At 41.7% G+C, this 19,514-nt stretch overlaps 1 protein-coding gene across 1 annotated transcript; it reads right to left on the bottom strand.

The window, feature by feature from the left end:
* Positions 1-14,809: 14,809 nt before the first annotated feature.
* Positions 14,810-16,254, bottom strand: LOC149171565 (uncharacterized). Its single transcript, XM_089427505.1, has one exon. It carries the CDS (start codon positions 15,614-15,616, stop codon positions 14,930-14,932), a length of 687 nt encoding a protein of 228 aa, XP_089283631.1. The 5' UTR covers positions 15,617-16,254; the 3' UTR covers positions 14,810-14,929.
* Positions 16,255-19,514: the final 3,260 nt, after the last annotated feature.

Raw genomic sequence — 19,514 nt, 5'->3', positions numbered from 1 at the left:
CACGTTGTAAACCATGGTATTAGCCTTCAAATACAGGTCTTGGCACTATTTACACCCCTTTATAAATACAATGGGGTCTTCAGTGGGTGGTGAAACTATTAACTCTCTTGGGTGGCAATGAGGGTTTCACCACATTGTGTTGCTCCCGTTTTATACCTCACCTATCTTTAATTTCAGTGGAAGGTTTGTTTCCATACTATTAACATCTAGTTCTTACACTCTATTTTGTTGTCATGTAACACGTCTTATGGGTCTCTACTTCTCATCTCGAATGTTTATGGGAGGGTCAGTTTTTTTCGTTCTCTTCCTCCACAACACAAGAATTGGTGCATCCTTTGAATTAGTGGAAAATCTTCCCACCTTGTCACTTCAAGGTTCACTACATACATATCCTTTAATTACCCGGTTTTGGTTTCTGGGGCCTGGTATCCAGGCATGTTCTCCATTTGGTTTTAACAGTGGGATTTGGCCTCCTAACCTAGTATTCTCAAGTTCTTTTGTCTTTCCTTCTGTGTGTTTCTCTCAAGTTTAAGTCTCTTTGCTGGAAGAGCTCGTGGGGGTGTTAAAGGCCTAGTGTTTTCTTTTATTTTTGTATGGGTGGACAATTTATCCCTCCACTCTTTACATCTTTGTGGACGATACCTTTGTAATTGGGTTTATTGCTCCCCATACTAACGTAAATCCCTTGTTTGGTTCGTGTCTGTATTATGGTTATTTCTTTACTGTGTATTACCTCTTTCCCTCTGTTATAATGGCTCCTTGATAAAGAATGCCAAGTCGTAGAGGTGGAGCAACATGCTCATCTTCTTCATGTTGGAAACTGTTTGGGTGGGAGTCTATGGTGAATTACTTTGACTCGATCCCTCTGGAAGTAAGCAAGAAAATTCTCCTTGAGTTGAAATATTTTAGTGAAAGGGTGTATTTCTTTGATCAAAGGTTGTCAAAGGTAGCCTCAAATGGATACTTGATCCGGGAAAATTCCAGAAGCATCGACTTTATTTTCTACATTCCATAACATTTCACCAACAGAAGGAAACCGTACTTCGTATGGTTCTCAAGGACAAATACGTAAAGAACTATAAATTGTTTATAGGTTAGGAGGACATCAAGAGGATTCTTTGGAACCTTTGTTTCAACCTTGATGACATTGGGACCAAATTAGCACGGGTGGAGAAATTTGTGATCTCTAACTCAAACACTGAGTCAGCGGAGCTGAATGATGTCCCTGTTGTCATCAACATCCCACCACTTAATGCTTCATCTCTGGTTGTCATCTCTCCACAAGCAATCTTGTCGCCCCTTTCTCCAATCATTATCTCATATTAAAGTAATTCCATGGTTTCTGCAGTTGCTACTACCGAAGGACATTGACACATTGGCATGGACTTTCTAGTGGCAGTATGGTTTTTGGTTCCAAACCTTCAAAGGTCTTTTGTTTTGTTCTCAGTACTTTACCCTCTACATTTCCTTTAGCAAATAGGCAATGATCGCAACTTCCTTTTGGTCAAAGTGTGGGGGAAATAATCACTTGTTCTGGGGTTTACTTAGTTGTTTTTCTTGTCATTTGTTAGCTTGTAGAGGCTTGACCCAGGTTCAGAGGTGATTTAGCCAAACAAATCCCGATACTACTGGCCCTTTCAGCAACAATCCGCAGAGCGCGAACTGAGGTCTCACCCGAAGTAGTATGGGAGGGTGCTAGAACCAGGTTTTCACACCCTAGAGATGTCTAATGATTTAGGGTGGTCTGTGGTTTGACCCTGCATGCATGTCGCTACGCACACCTATCAGTGCCTCGCAGTCTGTGACGTTGCCTTCACACAGCCCTACTCGGGGCCTGATCCATGTTATTACCCAATTCCTTACTATTAACCTAATATTAGTTGATCACTTAGCTTATCTGTATCTGTCTAGTTATACTTAACAGTGCTCAGCATTCATATAAGTGCGTGTGATAAATAAAATAGTATAATTTCATATGGTATTAAACAGGCAATAACTCAGAACAGATACACAAGATTTGGAATCAAGCTTCTCTTTATTATTCTTCTTCCTTGGTTACAGACTCAACTCCGTCCTGCGCACTCAGTTGCAGGGGTCCGCACACTCAGTTGTGGACTCTATTAGGCCTCTATGCACTCAGCTGCAGAGCCTCTTCCTACTACTATGACCTAAAGCACTTAGACTCTTACTGTATGCTTGCTATATTCTAGACTCCATTTGGTTTTCTACTTGCTTCTTTCTACTTTACAACTTAGAGCCTTGCTCTGTTTATACAATCCCATGGTCCACGGAACATGGATAGGCCAACACTACATTCAAAACTTAGGGCGGACAACCCTATGACTCTAACATACAATTTGCGCTCCACGCCTGCAATTCGTGGAGTCTTTACAACAATAGTACTCAAAACCTAGGCTTTGAGCCCCAAAACATGTTGTGGGGGGATTCCACGCCCAACATGCCCCCAACACAAACATCGTGACTCGTCCTCGAGTCACTCTATCTGTGCAGCGATCTTGGCGCGAAGTCCCTCCATCTAGTCTCGAATTGTCACGCGCCCAATTCTTTTTTTGTTAAATTGGCCGGATGCGGCACCGCCTAAGCAATTAACATCTTCCATTGTTAACTTACTTTACGAACTACACCTTAACATTCATCATTAGACATGAATAACATATTAATGTGCGGAATCCATTAATATTAAAACATCATAGAACATCAGCAATAACACTTCATATGCAATGTAAATATTTTATTATATATGAGAGGAATTTTTACAAGTGACCGAGAGCTAGGCTCGACCAGCATTACAAAGTCGGGCGCCCACCCATGCATGACCGCACGGTGGTCTCACCCTACAACCATCGAACATACAACACACACGAGTTTCTTTGTCACATTGGGTAGGCGTGCCCGTGCACGACCCACCGCCCAACACCCAACCAAAACTCGTTCAAGTCATTCGGCGAGCGGGCGCCCTCACAGCCCTCCACCTGTGCCTCAACCTAACTCAGCCTTCCTGCAAGACTTGTGTAGACTCGCTCGGCGAGCGGGCGCATAGAGCTACGCCTCTGCTGCAGCTTCTACCTCTCCTTCGCACCTTAAGACCGAATGTTCGATGTTCAAGTGATGCTCCATTGCCATACCAACGTCACATATATATATCGTTTGGAAATGGGGGTCGTGCCATTCGGCCGACCCACCATTCATGCCTTCAACCACCATGACCATACAATGTTGCATGCCTTCGTGTAGGTCAGCCCGCCCATGGCACAGGACTGCCCACCAACATATTGTTTGGTTGCCATTTCGCCTTTGGTAGGCCTCACAAGACGAGCTCCCCAACTCACCATATAAATGCACAAGGCTCCAACTCGTCCGCAAAAGTTGCCACACCCTTGGTCGCCTTATGTCTTTTCGCACTTAGTCATTTCACATGGTGGGTGGAGTGTGCACCTGGTTGTCTTCCAACCGCAGAGCGTTACATCCTCCCCCACTTGAAATCATTGTCACCCTCGATAATCCCGACTGCCTCAGTATCTTCCGTTCATACTTCACAATCTTCTTCTTCCATCTCCAAAGTGACTCCTCCGATTCCTAGCTTTCTTCCTCCGGTGCATTCTTCCATCTAACAAGATACTCCCGTTTCATGTGGCAACCAATCCCTATAGTTCTGTAACTCAAAATCTTATCCAACTCCAGTCCTAGCTTGTCCACAATCCCAGCTGGTCCTCTCGGTGGTTCAGCTCTCTCTAGATGATCAACATCAATTCTGCATCTCTTCAACTGACTCATGTGAAAAACCGGATGCTTCATGTGCATATGGTGCGGAAGCTCCAGCTCATAAGCAACTTCCCCCACTTTCTTCTTCACTCGGAATGGTCCCTAATACTTCCGTGTCAGTTTGCTCGCAGTCCCCTTGGCTGGCTGAAACTGCTCCCCGGTAACCCTGAGAAACACCATATCTCCCACATTAAAGTGCGCATCCCGTCTTCTTCTATCAGCCCATTTCTTCATCCTCCTTGCAGCTTCGTGCAAGCGCAACCATGCCAACTCCAAGGTCTCATCCCAAGGCTTCATGAACTTCTTTACATGAGGACTCCTCAAGAAACCGCTTGTCACTACGTTATGCGGTGCAACTGGCATCTGCCCATTCACCAACTCAAATGGACTATACCCTGTCACAGAACTCTTTTGAATGTTGTATCTGGACTGAGCAACATCCAAGAGTTCAGGCCAATTCTTTTGATCATCCATCACATAATGTCTCAAGTAGTCCTCCAGTAATGTGTTGATCCTATCGGTCTGCCCATCTGTCTACGGATGGTAACTCGAACTCATCAACAATTCTGTCCCGACTAACTTGAACAATGTGGTCCAAAATATGCCAGTAAAACACGGATCTCTATCCAACACGATGCTTAATGGCATCCCTCAATACTTCACTATGTTCTTAAAGAACAACTCCGTAGTCCGCTCGGCTCCACAAGGTATCTTTGTTGGAACAAAGACAGCATACTTGGAAAAACGATCAACCACGACCATGATTCCATTATACCCCTGAACCTGTGGCAACTGAGTGATGAAGTCCATCAAGACACTCATCCATGGTCTCTCAGGAATTGGTAAAGGCTACAACAGACCTCCTTGCCTCTGAGTATCTGATTTGTCTTGCTGACAAATGATGCACGTATGTACATACTCCTCTACATCCTCCCGCATCTTCTCCCAAAAGAATCCTCTCTCCAACAATGCCAAAGAACGACGCATCCCTGGGTGGCTAGCCCACGGCGAGTCGTGGCACTCCTTCAAAAGGTGCCTCCTGAGCCCATATGACTTTGGAACATAGAGCTGGTTTCCAAAGAACAAGAATCCATCTTGGAGAAAGAACTTCTGTGTCTTCCCCTCCTTCACCTGCTTCACTATAATCTGCACCAAAGTATCGGTTTCAACACTTTCCTTGATCTTATTCTGCATCTCTTCTGACATCTGAACTCAACTTCTACTCCTAGTTGCCCAGTCTTCTCCTTCCAATGCTACAAGTTGTCCCTTCCTGCTAAGGGCATCTGCTACCACATTGTGTCTTCTCAGTCTATACTAGATAGTCATGTCGAATTCTGCCAACAAGCTTGCTTCGCAGAAAGCTTCGGTTGTGATGCAAAATAACTTGCTGCAATGTTGTCCGTCTTCACAACAAACGGCTTCCCAATTAGGTAATGCCTCCACACATGAAGACAGTGAATGATTTCAATCATCTCCTTCTCATGGACCGGATACCTTCATTCTCTATCCTGCAACTTTCGACTCTCGTACGCCACCGGATGCCCATCCTACATCAAAACCCCTCCTATGGCAAAATCCAAAGCATCAGTGTGTACTTCAAACAGTCTCTCGAAGTCCGATAAATTTAGTATTGGTGCTGTAACCATCCTCTTCTTCAAATCATCAAATGCCACCTGACATTTATCCATCCAATTCCATCTCTTGTCTTTCTTCAATAGGTCTGTCAGTGATGATGTTACCTTGGGGTACCCCTCTACGAACTTCCATTGGTAGTTGTTCATGCCCAAAAACACTCTCATCTCATAGACATTCTTCGGTTCAACCCAGTCCTCGATCGCCTTCACTCTGCTCAGCTCCATCCATATGTACCCTTGACCAACTATATGTCCAAGGAATGGAATCTCGGTCTGAACGAGCACACACTTAGACTTCTTCAAGAACAACTTATTTGCCCTCAGTGCCTCACCATCGCCAAGTGCTTCTTATGATCCTCCATGTTGTCACTGAACACCACTATATCGTCCAAGTACACTACTACGAACGAATCCAATTATGGTCGTAGGACATCATTCATCAAAGTGCAAAACGTAGCAGGAGAACTACACAACCCGCATGGCATAACAAGGAATTCAAAACTACCATACCTCATTACTATCGCGGTCTTCTTCTTGTCTCCTTCAGCTATCCGCACCTAATAATATCCATGCCTCAAGTCTAGCTTGGAAAACACTCAGGCTTTCGCAAGCTTGTCGAAGCAATCAGCATCCAATGGCAAAGGATACATGTTCCTTACCGTTTGCTTGTTCAATGCACAGTAATCACAGCACATCCGTAGCTCATTTGAATCCTTCTTCTGCTGGAACAATACCGGAGCTCCATAAGGGGACCTTGAAGGTCTGATGAAACCTGCATCAGCTAACTCCTTTAGCCGTCGTTTCAATTCTTCCAACTCAGGTCCTGACAATCGATAAGGTGCCTTGGCCGAGGGTTGCTTTCTTGGCTCAAGCTCAATGCTATGGTCCACTGCACGCCTTGGTGGAAGTTTCTTCGGCAGTTCATCAGGCATCAAATCCACATATTTGATCAGCACCTCAGAAATCTCGACTGGAACAGGCGTCCCCACTCCATCACCTTCGACATCCTTGAACATCACCGCATATGTCTCCATATTTGACTCCTTCATAGCCTTCTCCAAACTTAGTGCAGAAACATGCTGCACCTTGACTTCCCTCCTTTGCTTATGAGTGGGAAAAGTCCAAGTTTGTGACTATCCAACCAACACCACCTCATCACAGAAGGGGACAACAATTGCCTTGTTTCCCTTCAAAAAATCTTGTCTGAGTATCATATCGAAGTCATTCATCTCCATCACTGTGAAGTCCAACTAACCCTTCTAGTCTTTTATTTGCACAGGCACTTCGTGTGCAAACCCACCACTTTAGCTCTAGAGTTCACTGCCTTGACTTCCACATTCGATGGGAAGATCATCAGTCCAACTTCTTTTGCCAACCGTGTCATCATGAAGTTATGAGTGGCCCCCGTGTCCACCAGAGCTTGAATGGTCTTGCCATGAACCATCAAGTCCATGAAACCCAGACTGTTCATCCACAATTTCTCCATAACTTTTCCCTGCATACATGTTTGTTCTCTGCGTCCATCAAGCAACGGATTCACCCATTGTGAACCTACTCTGATACCACTTGTCACGCCCCCAATTCTTTTTTCGTTAAATTGTCCGAGTGCGGCACCTCCTAAGTAATTAGCATCTTCCACTGTTAGCTTACTTTACGAACTACGCCTTAACATTCATTATTATACATGAATAACATATTAATGTGCGGAATCCATTAATATTAAAACATTAGAGAACAACAGCAAGAACACTTCATATGCAATGTAAATATTTTATTATGTATGAGAGGAATTTTTACAAGTGACCAGGAGCTAGGCTCGACCGGCGTTACAAAGTCGGGCGCCCACCCGTGCACGACCACATGGTGGTCTCACCCTACAACCATCCAACATACAACACACACGAGTTTCTTTGTCACGTTTGTGCACGACCCACCGCCCAACACCCAACCAAAACTCGTTCAAGTCATTCGACGAGCGGGTGCCCTCACACGCCCTCCACCCATGCCTCAACCGAACTCAACCTTCATGCAAGACTTGTGTAGACTCGCCCGGTGAGCGAGCGCATAGAGCTACGCCTCCGTTGCGGCTTCTACCTCTCCTTCGCACCTTAAGACCAAATGTTCGATGTTCGAGTGATGCTCCATTGCCATACCAATGTCGCATATATATATCGTTTGGGAATGGGGATCGTGCCATTCAGCCGACCCACCGTTCATTCCTTCAACCGCCGCGACCATACAATGCTGCACACCTTCGTGTAGGTTGGCCCGCCCATGGCACGGGACTGCCCACCAACATATCGTTTGGTTGCCATTTCGCCTTCAGTCAGCCTCACAAGACGAGCTCCCCAACTCACCATATAAACGCATAAGGCTCCAACTCGTCTGCATAAGTTGCCACGCCCTTGGTCGCCTTATGTCTTTTCGCACTTAGTCATTTCACATGGTGGGTGGAGCGCGTGCCTGGTTGTCTGCCAACCGCAGGGCATTACACGAATGGTCTAGATGTCAGCAGCACACTAAGCTGCTGCCAACTAAACCTGCTGCATTCTTACTTTTGAACCCTCTGTTTTCGGCATGCTGTGCTACATCTGTGCATGCATCCCTTGAATCTACGCAAGCTTTCCTTCAATATCTGCGGTCATTGTGAAGAATTCATCGATCCATGGCTGGATGCGCACTTTTAGAACCGCTTCCTTGTGGCATGCGGTGTCCATCTACTCTTTTAATGCCTTGGCTTGCTGCATCCTTGCAAGCCACTGAGTAAGGACTACTATCTACGTAGTCCCTCTAATGTTGTCATATTGTTGCTGGAGTTCGCGTGCCTCAATCTCCAGCCGCTGGATGTTGGGGTCCTCCTGCAATGTCGTGAGGACCTCAAGCGCCTGCTCCAACATGTTGGTACAGTCGCGGACTGCACCTCCAATCTCTTCCATCCCTGCTGCAATAGCATTAGCGCGTTGCTCTCTGACCTCTGGGGGAGTGGAAGGTTGCACCTTCAACTGCAGCTCGGCAATCTAGAGATTCAGATCCAGCTGCACTCTTGTTGTTTCCTCTCGTGCGTTTCAAAATCCACTTGCCAAACAGTGGATCCGCACTTTTGTCAGTAGGTCTGCTACAATGGACAACTCTGGGACACGTCAACAAGTATTGTCAACTGTCTACACCAACTGTCGGTTTTGCGACACCAACTTGTCGCACTACAAGCTAAACTATTCTATATTAATCTTCTGCTCGCTCAGAACCTAGATCGTGTGGCTCTCTCTGGCACGGAGTTCTGTTGTTATCCCATCTTGTTCTCGCACAGTGATCTTGTAGATACAATCGAGATCATCATCACCATCATCGTCGCGCAGTGGTTCAGTGTATCGCGCTCCTTCAGCTGGATCTAACGGTACTACTACGCGTAGTGACTTTTTCTCAAAAATCATTTTGCGCTTCTTCAGATTTATGACTTCGTTCATATCAGTGGCCCAGTCTATGCCCAGTAGCGTGGGATAGGGATTGCTATCGTCGACAATCTCTATCACTTCGAAATCCACCAGCACACTCGCACCTTCAATATCCACCGTTACCCCTTGCAATCTCCCCATGGGTAGGATCTTTTGTTGGTTCACCATTCACAACTAAATAGGAGACCATTGTAGCGTGGGTCTGCCCATGTGTTCCCATGTTTGTTTCGGCAGTACATTCGCATCCAATCTGAGGTCCAGAATTACCTGATCCATTTCGTATTCTCTGATTTGCGCAGTCAATCGCATTTCCCTTCCTATGTGCAATGCATGCTTTCCAAGTTTCCAGACCACGCACGGTTCTCCTGACCCCGTGCACCTAGTGATAAGTTCCTGTAGTCCTTTTACAGCCTTGCTGTCGTGCAGCAATTTCATGCATGTCTCCAGAAAGGTAGTGAGCATTGAAGGATCCATCCCTGGTTCTAGTTGATCCTTACTACCTGAAGTGGAGGCCTCTGTGAAGCTCTTCTTAGCTTCCATGAATGTCTCCTTTGCGCGCTCCAAATCAAATTCAAGTTCCTTTGTAGGAGCCTTGTGAACCCACGCACTTTCTTCTAACTGCTTACCTTTATCATTGCCAGTGGTGATACCGCTTCTAAGCACTATGTTTACATTCGGGTCTTCTTCGCGTGGCTCAGACCTCATCATTTGCAAATTCTGAGTCGGGGGAGGCTGGAGTACCCCTTTTTCACGCAACCTCACTATCAATGTAGGGCAGTCTTCTGCCTCATGATCAAACTAAGTACAGTACAAACATGATGTTCTCATTGGATTCGTACAATCGCAGGCATAGTGTCCTGGCCCTCCGCAATTGTAACAAATTAGTTGTCCATGACCCCTTCCTGGTCCCATTCCACCTCGACCTCATCCACGCCCCTGAAATCTAGCGCTGGGTCGAGGGCTCGCGTTTCGGTCTGTACCCCGTAGGCAGGAGTCTGAAACATCATTAGTTCGTAGCTTCTACAGGTGCATTCATCATGGCCTATCGACCTGCAGAAATTACAAAACAATTGTTGGGACATCTACATATACTTTTGCAATAGATGACAATTATATGTAGTGTGTTTCCCTCCTATTTGACAGATCGCGCACCACAGTGCAGGTGTCGTGCTCAGTCCTACTTGTGCCTCAGGTCTTAACGGCATCAGCCCTCCTCCTGCCAAGTAATTCGTGAAAACTGGACAGTGGTCCTTGTCATGCCCCTGGCCTTTGCATTTTATGCACCATACCTCCTCGCGCGCCTCTGGCCAAGGTGTCCTATCCTGTTTCAACTAGACACACATTTTGCAGTTGCGCGTGGATTTGTTGGACTCCCAGACTAGGATCTTATATAGGGGTCTCATGCAATCTCATTGCCATCTCCAAAGCTTCGGCCTGGATGGAAAGCTTTTGTTGTGACAGCGCCGTCCTTAAATGCGGTGTTAGTAACGCTACAAACCATGCGCGTTGTTGTACATCCGTCAAGGTCATGTTGGCTTCGCAAATCATACTCTTCAGTCTCTGGTCCAAATCCCAGGGGGTCTCGCCCAGGAGCATCACGATTTCCTTAAACCCAATAATTGATTGTGTCTCCGACTTTGGCCTGCTAAATTCCTTGTTCAGCGCGGCCTGGATTTCTGCGATTCCTGCGTTTGGATGGCCATTAGAATGCTTAATGTACCATTCTAATGAGTGATCCTGCAACGCGCTTATCAGCATAGCCTTCTTTATATTGTCATCCACGACTCCTTATGCTTCCCATACCACCCTTACCACGAACCAAAATTGGTCCGAATCTTCGTTCCCTACTCCCCTGAATACCGGCAGTTTGATCGCACTCGCCATACTGAACTGTGGTGGTGGCGGAGGTGGGGTGGGCGGAGATGGAGGTGAAGATGGTGAGACTGGTGGCGGTGTAGGTGGAGGTGGTAAGTGTGGAATTCGCTACCTTATCAAACTGACCGCGCTTCTCGAAGAAACTTTCGCGAGCTCTTCCTCACTTTCCCGTGAGGGTGAAATTAAGGGACTAGTTTCTAATTCTTCACTACTTCCACTTCTGTAGATCTTCCCACTTCGCATAGTCCCAAACATTAATTTATTTGCATAACCCGCTTTTCACACAATAGCATCTTAATCCAAGTGTTCAAAGATTTAATATACTTACCTCGCGGTCCTTTGAGGAAGCGTCGTTCTGCCTCATTGTAGCTGACGATCGTATCTACCGTGAACTCAGTGATAAATCCTCCTATAATTCAATCAAGCCAATGGTCCACAGCGCGCGCAATCTTATAGCGTGACACCTCTAGTCTACGCACTAATTCTGGAGTTGGTTTGTCGAGCCTACACCTTCCCTGACTGTCTGCTAGCTTCGCGATCCACTCATACAGCTCAGAAGGAAAGGATGCAAAGAAAATTTTGCGGATTTCCGTATATAAGTAGCGCTCCAACCATTGTTCCTTAGATACTCGTGGATTCCTATTTTCCTGCGCCATGAACTCGTGAATCTTCTTGTCCAACCACCCTTCGTTTTCTTTCTTTGTTGGATTCTAGTGGCACGACATCAGACATCCCTTATGCAAATCTCGGTCCCGGCAACGGAACCATTTGTTGGCTTGTAGGGGCCTAACCCAGGTTCAGAGGTGATTTAGCCAAACAAATCTCGGCACTACTGGCCCTTTCGGCAACAGTCTGCAGAGCGCGGACTGAGGTCTCACCCGAAGTAGTATCTGAGGGTGTTAGAACCAGGTTTCCGCACCCTAGAGATGTCTGATGATTTAGGGTGGTCCGCGAGATGACCCTGTGTGCATGTCACTACGCGCACCTATCAGTACCTCGTAGTCTGCGATGCTGCCTTCACGCAACCTTACTCGGGGCCTGATCTGTGTTATTACCCAATTCCTTACTATTAACCTGATATTAGTTGATCAATTAGCTTATCTGTATATGTCTAGTTATACTTAACAGTGTTCAACATTCATATAAGTGCGCGTGATAAATAAAACAGGATAATTGCATATGGCATTAAACAGAAAATAACTCAGAACATATACACAAGATTTGGAATCAAGCTTCTCTTTATTATTCTTCTTCCTTGGTTACAGACTTGACTCCGTCCTGCGCACTCAGCTGCAGGGGTCTACACACTCAGCTGTGAACTCTACTAGGCCTCTGCGCACTTAGCTGCAGAGCCTCTTCCTACTACTATGACCCAAAGCACTTAGATTCTTACTTTATGCTTGCTATCTTCCAAACTCCATTCGGTTTTCTACTTGCTTCTTGCTACTTTACAACTTAGAGCCTCGCTTTATTTATACAATCCCATGGTCCACAGACCATGGGTAAGCCGAAACTACATTCAAAACTTAGGGTGGACAACCCTATGACTCTAACATACAATTTGCGCTCTGCGCCCGCAATTCGCAGAGTCTTTACAACAATAATACTCAAAACTTGGGCTTTGAGCCCCAAAACATGCTGTGGGGGGAATTCCATGCCCAACATCATTGTTAATAGCTTTGTAATGCTCCAAGGCACTGGTAGATATCGTCGATAGACAAAGCAATTTTACTCTGTGTCCAAGTTCAATTTTGTATCTTAATTCTCAACTTGTTATTTCTTATGATTTTGTGTAGACTTGGTTGACCTCCTCGGCTAGTCTTTACGTCAAAGGAATAGATATTGCTATCAATGTAATACATTTTCTTATTAATAGAAATCACTTGCAGAAACTTACCAAAAAACAAATAATATGAAGCAACCAAGCCCTTTTGTAAGAACATAAAAGAAAAAGACAAAAAAAAGAGAAAAAAATAAGAAATGCATCACCAATTATTTAAAAAGTTAACAATAGATACCTTCTTAATAAATAATGTGAAGCAACCAAACACATTTATTATGTATTTCTCAATTATTTCTTTAAAATCAAATAAATAATCAAACATAAAATATTTAATTCTAAACTTAGTATTTATTTTTTAATTATTTCTTTAAAAATAAAAAAACTTACAAAATAAATAAAAAATAAAAAATACATTCCCTCTGATTTAAAAAGTCAAAAGTTAACCATAAATACCTTCTTAACAAATAATGTGAAGCAACTAAGCCCATTTATAATGTATTTCTCAGTTAGAATATTTAATTCTAAACTTAATATTGAAATGGAAAAAGTCAAAATTATAAAATAATAAAATTTAATTCTAAACTTAATATTTAAATGGAAAAAGTCTAATTAGCCTAAAAGTTTGTATATAATTTATAATAAATTTTGTAAACCATTTACTTAATAATAAAATTCTTTTTATTAAAAACTGATTATTACATTAAAAACTAAATATAAAATTCATTAAAAAAATAATTATTACATTAAAAACTAAATATTATTAGTTTCACATAAATTAAAATATTTCACCATACTACAAAAATATTGCTTAACATTTGTTTAAACTAGTAAAAAAGTCATAAAACATATACTACAAAATCATAATTTTTTATTCTTTATTTAAAAAAAATATATATTGAAAATCATAAACAATATTCTTGAAGATCTTAAACAATGCGCATTTTTTCTTAAAATAGAAACAACAAAAAATCTACACTGAGGATTGAAGAACATATAAAACTTGCATGATAAATGAAAACAAGAAGAGTTATATTATCAAAGGTGAACCTGTACCGAAAAGAGAGACAATGATTAAAGACCTTTTAAGAATAGTTCGAGGGTCCCTTGAATGATTGACTGCAAATTTGAAACCCAAACAGAAATTCTTCTGATTCAATAAAAATCCATGGTTAAAGATCATGCTTTCCCATTTTTAATTTCTTCCTTATCAATTTCCTAAATTCAATGCAATTATTCGGTAAAATTTATAATTTTCCATTTTTTCACTTCTTCAATATCTATCTTTCTCCTGAATTTGATCAACTAACTTTATTATTGCTATGCTGCATTAGATAAAGCCAAAAATTTACCTTTCATGAATTCATGCCCAGGCTTCCTTCCTAAATTTCTCCATACCATGAAACAATCAGTTTCACTATTAATTCTTCCGAGGAGGTTTCAAATTCTAATTCATTTATGAGAATTTTTCCCAGTGCAGCCATTCATGGTTGAAGTACTAAGCCATTCATGGTTGAAGTACTAATCCATTTACTAGAATATTTTTCAAATGCAGCCAGTCATGGTTGAAGATCATAGCTCTCTTTGATTAAAGATTGACATCCATGTAGAGGAAGTTTCAACTTCTAATTTATTTATCAACAAATTTTGTTTTAAATTCAATGTAATTAGTCATTCATGATTGAAGATCAGAGCTCTCTCTTTCTTTTCTTTGATGTCTGTTTTCTGCATTTGATCCAACTAGCTTCATGATTGAGCATTATTGCTTTGCTGTCATGTTCAATAAAATCACAAAAATTGCTTGCACCACACAAATTGTCCCTTTCATGATTTGAAGATTCTGGTTCATGCCTAGACAAACATTGATTGTATCACAAAAACTCTCAATTTCATGATCAGAAGATTCTGAATCTTGGTTGTGAAACCAGTGTTTTGATTAAAGATTCATGTCTCCCTGTTGTGAAACCGATCTGTTTTCGAGTTCTGATTGATTCATTAAACTATATCCAGGAGCGAATATGGCCCCCCAAAAAAACAACAGCTTTCCCTAATATAACCACCACCTCCTCTTCAAAGGATTGAAATATATCCCAAAGACCCGGAAAAAAATGGCCACAGAGACCAATAAAAGGCCCAAAATTTAATGCTCTGATATACAGACGAGAGAAATAGTTACAACAAATGTTTAATTTGATGAATTTAAGTGTTTTGTTTCAGGCCATTGGCCACCATGGTTACAAAAACATGAAAACAGAGTTTTACACCGACCACATGAAACACACATACAACTTTTTTTTTCATTCCCTGAGTAGCACAATGCCCACATTTCATAAAAACAAAGGCTAATGTTTTGATTAAATACCAGCTACCAGAAATCATAGCTGCAATGAAATGAAAATACCCAATTACAGTGAAGGTATAGAGCTTTCAAATTCAACAGATTCAGAAAACTGAGATTGATTCGAGGGAGCCCCCAAAATCCAGTCCGAGACCCTACTCTCATTCTCAAAGCTAACGCTACCTGCATGATTTTTGTCATCTTTGTGATCATCATCTTGTTCCCAAATTCTGAAGCAAGAAGAAGCACCCTGAGCAATGCTCTCATCCTGCAACAGGGTAGTACAATCATGGCTGCCCATGGAATCCAGAGAAAACAGAACCTCTGTACTCGGCAAAGGACTCTGAGGCCTCCAGAGCAGATCATCGGTGGCTTCAAAAAGAGAGCCTCTCAAACAATCCTCCTCCTCCACCTGCTGCTCTGCAACTTCTGCTTCAGTACTTTTAACTACTGCAGAATCATGAAGATAATCCAATATATAAGAGTGCTTCCTGATAGCTGCTATGCTTCGGACTCCAAAACCCGCGCTATCCTCCCAACTCCATGGATCCTTCAATAACATCGAATACTCCTTCGAAAGGGAGCAAAACTCTGGCAGATTCTCATTACCTGCACCGGCGTTTTCAGGCTTGTCAAAGCCCATCCCTGTCTCAAATTCCACTAAACGCGTCTGTTTCTGTCTGCAGGAATCCTCAGACGGACTCATCTCCTGCTCTTCTCTGGTCCGCTTCTTGTCGGTGCCTCCTGTATTCATGTTCCTGGTTCTCTTCGGGCTATTATTTTGAATCAGGAAAATAAGCAAGTCACTACCTAACAAATCATGGGGAAACCCCAAACCCCATGACCGACTGCATCTTTATGTTAGATTGAACAAATGGATGCACGGGCTGCAAGAAATTAAAGACTGGGACAGGTTTTATAGAGCGGTTCCAGCTCGGATCCTAAAATTACAAGGTGATCAATCTGTGTGAAATTGGGTCTAAGGCAGAGAAAGCGTGAAGCAGATGGCAGCAGATGTGGGGCACCATGCAGTACGGGCATAGAAGAAACAGAGGCGTGAAACTAAAGGCAACATGGTGGGTATAATTCTGACTTACATTTTTACAGAAACAGAAACTGATCACACCGGAATTATAGCAGCATATGTGTTTAGTTTTGGTAGAAATTAGCAAAAGCGAAGACGATTCAGACGCCGAAACCCATGCCAATAAAACTGGATTACCCGCAATTTGCTCGCACGCCACGCTCACTTATTGAAACGAGCGCAGAGAGCATCGATGGTTTATGAAGAAACGACTGAACATTGTGCACAATTTGCATTGGATTTCGTTGCAGGACGAAGAATTCCTTGCTTTCATGCATTCCGTCTTGAAAATTCATCCCCCCTCTACGGATTTTTACACCGAACATGAATTTTACACGTTAAAAGTCGGTAGCGGCCAGTTATGACTCATCCCTTTTGTTTTGTTCTTTCAAGATTCTTTAACAAGAATATGCGTTAGAGAAAACAAAACAATATAAATTTAGAACGGAGTTGTCTATAACTCGATTTTTTGAAAGCTTTTCCGGCGGGTTTTTCCGGTCGAAATCCGGCAGGAATTTATTGGAATCGCAAGTTTGATAGCTGTTTTTGCACAATGAAAGCGTCCCAGAGGTTTTCGAGGGTGCTGAATCCAAATATGCGTTAAAAAACCATTTTAACAGCAACAAATCAAGATTTAACCTCAATTTCTTCCGTCGGATTCCATCACCAGAATCTCCAAAAAAATCACATTATAAACAACTCCATTTAGAACCCCTAACCCTAATTTTGGTAAGACTCATACGTCGGATGTTAGCTTCATAAATACTGTACCTTGAAGGAAGGGAGGGAATGGAAATGACTGAATTTTTGGGTTGTTATCGACGATGTTTTTATTAATTAATAATTAAATAAAAATTATTATTTAAAAGGAATAGGAATTCTAGTAGTTATCTGGAATTATAATGCCACCGAAGAAGGCAACCATTTAATCAGTAGATGTCTGGTAAAGATTCATTATACTGTTTAATATTTTTTTATTTTTTTATTTTTTCAGGTTTCAAATTTAATTTTTAATCTTTAGTTAATATTTTGTATTTTTTCCCGGTTTTAAATTTAATGTTTAATCTGTGTTCCTTATCTTTGTGAAATTTATTTTTTAATTAGAAAGAAAATTATTTATACTTTATGTATTTTAAGGTGAAATATGAATAAAATTTTGATTATATAAAGATTTTTCCTATTTTGATATGAATTTCAATATTTATTTTAGTTTATTTTTTTTTTAAGGCAATGGCATATAGTATTAGGGAATAGACCTTATTTTGAACTGTGAAAAAAAAGGTGTATTCATTTTCAGAGGATAATTAAGTATATATGAGAGAATAAAATATCAATGTACTTATACTCATCGGGATTTTTTCAACTCTAAGAGTTTTTATCCTATAAAATGTGATATGGCATCCTTTCAACCTTAAATACTTTGCCATGAAATGTCTAATATAAACATTGTTGCACCTCATATTGTCATCCTTACTCCATGTTTCAATAACACCTTCATTAAAGTTGAAAATTATGGATGCAATTACTAAATGAAATTCTCTTTCATGGAAAAACATAGACATTAAAGCTTACACATATAAGTTCAACATTAGAATGAATTCGAGAGTAAAAGAAACAAAAGTTGAAATAATTTAGGAGGAACTTTACAAAAATATTTTTAAAGATTGCAAAGGGTGAATAAATGTACTTTAAAGGATCTTTAACGATGTTAAAGTCTCCACTATCATGGGCATGTTGGTGGGAAAGAGAGTTGCAAATATGCATTGTAAGATGGTGGTGGGATCATAACCCAAATTAAAGAGGAAGAAATGAAGAAGGGAAATAGCAGTTTGCTTGATGATCAAAAGAGAAGAAACTTGTAATGCTTACATGGCTTCCATGCTAAGTTTGGAATTGGTTTGAGATTTGTAGGAGCTGGTTGAGAGATTTTCTCAACTCCTATCTCTAACCTTAGAAATAGTTGGATCTAAGTTCAACTATATAATTGTATTGTAAATGAATGAAAGAGTTCAATAGGGATTTTTTATTTTTTTTGTAATATGTGCAAACATGTCTGCCCTTTCAATTTCTTTCCTAGTATCAGAACTCATATGGGCTTGACTCCCTCGAGGGAGCGCCCAGAGATATGGAACAAATCTGAGGTTTTATTTTTTGTACATAGATTAGTGTAGGTGGGTTGTTGTGTTAGTAAAAGCGTTGTTCATTTGTTATTGTGTTTGTGTACAATTGTCGTCAATGACAACTAGTCTAGTGCTTTATAGTGAAAAGGGTCGCCTTAACACCGTTGACTGGTGGGCAGAGAACCTTTGTCTATGAGGTTCATCATATCATAGCTCACCCACTGGAATCGAGTATTGCCAGCTACAGGTGGAGGACCTACAGATCTGCGTTTGTAATTTTTTATCACAGGTAGAGCTAGGGACCAGTCATATGAGGAGCAACATTTGTTTTGAGCGTGTGGAGTGGATTGTGTATGTTGTGTATGGAGCATTGAATGTGTTTTCCATGTGGTGCATCTGCCAAGAGTACTATCAAGCGACCATTATGGTTACAACATGGCGTGGACGTTGTAATACGCTATTGTGTGGACGTTGCTTTCCGTAACTGCTTTCTTGTGGAAGAGATCAACCCCGCGTTGAGCATCTATTATATTGTTTTCAATGCCATAGTAGCGTATGAATGTTGTCCTCAAGATTTCCTTGAGAGAAAGCGTGTAAACAACACCAAACAGGAGTAATCATTGATTGTATAGGATGAAGTGGTTGCATGAGCCGTCCTCTTGTTGTGAAGGCATTCAGTGTCTAGAGGAGTCGTGACAAAGATGACACTAAGTTTTCTTGCAGAGAGAAGTTCGCAGAGTCGCATAAAGGGTATTATGTGGAAATATACATGGTGTGATTCGACTCGGCTACTGGTAAGAAATTCAACCCTAAAATCTCAACACTCAGCTACACTCAATACTTCGCATAGCAACATGTTTTGACCTTTGTAGAAGGGCTTGCCACAGATGGATTGAAACCCTTATGTACAATGTGTTCCTCCTCCTTACTACCACCAAATTTAACAAACACAGTTTCTCATAAATGTAGGATGGAGAGCCCTACACACTTCCTGTCATTTCACTAGATCTACCAACTAATTATTTTAGTTTCCTCGCCATCATGTCCACTGAGGAAGCTCATTTATTTATGGTGATGGCACTCGGTTTCTTCAGTGGCAAGTATAACAACAACCACAACACCAGTCCAAAACAACATGCAAGATTGATGATCTAATTAAGAATATTAGATTGTTATGCTAAGATCCTTCTGAGATTATAAACAAAATGCTATTCATGTGCTTAAGGATTCATGAGTTTTGCAAGTGTAAAATGAGTTTTTATGTTAATTTTATGAGAAATTTTAACATAAATAAGAGACTTAACAACAACATAAAAATGTACAGAATATCACCAAAAACACATCACAACATAAACATGAAGAAGGAGTTCACCCTTCCTGGTCTACGTCTCCTTGGTCGAACTTCCAATGGCTTGGGCCTCTCTATTATGCTCAAATGTGTAAAAATA

This window comes from Pinus tabuliformis, chromosome 4_2 (genome assembly GCF_031772625.1).
Source record: "Pinus tabuliformis cultivar Carrire ecotype Pingquan chromosome 4_2, CPIR1, whole genome shotgun sequence".
Lineage (NCBI taxonomy): Eukaryota > Viridiplantae > Streptophyta > Pinopsida > Pinales > Pinaceae > Pinus > Pinus tabuliformis.
The sequence above is the reverse complement of the archived record's forward strand: the minus strand, read 5'-3'. Positions and strand labels throughout refer to the sequence as shown.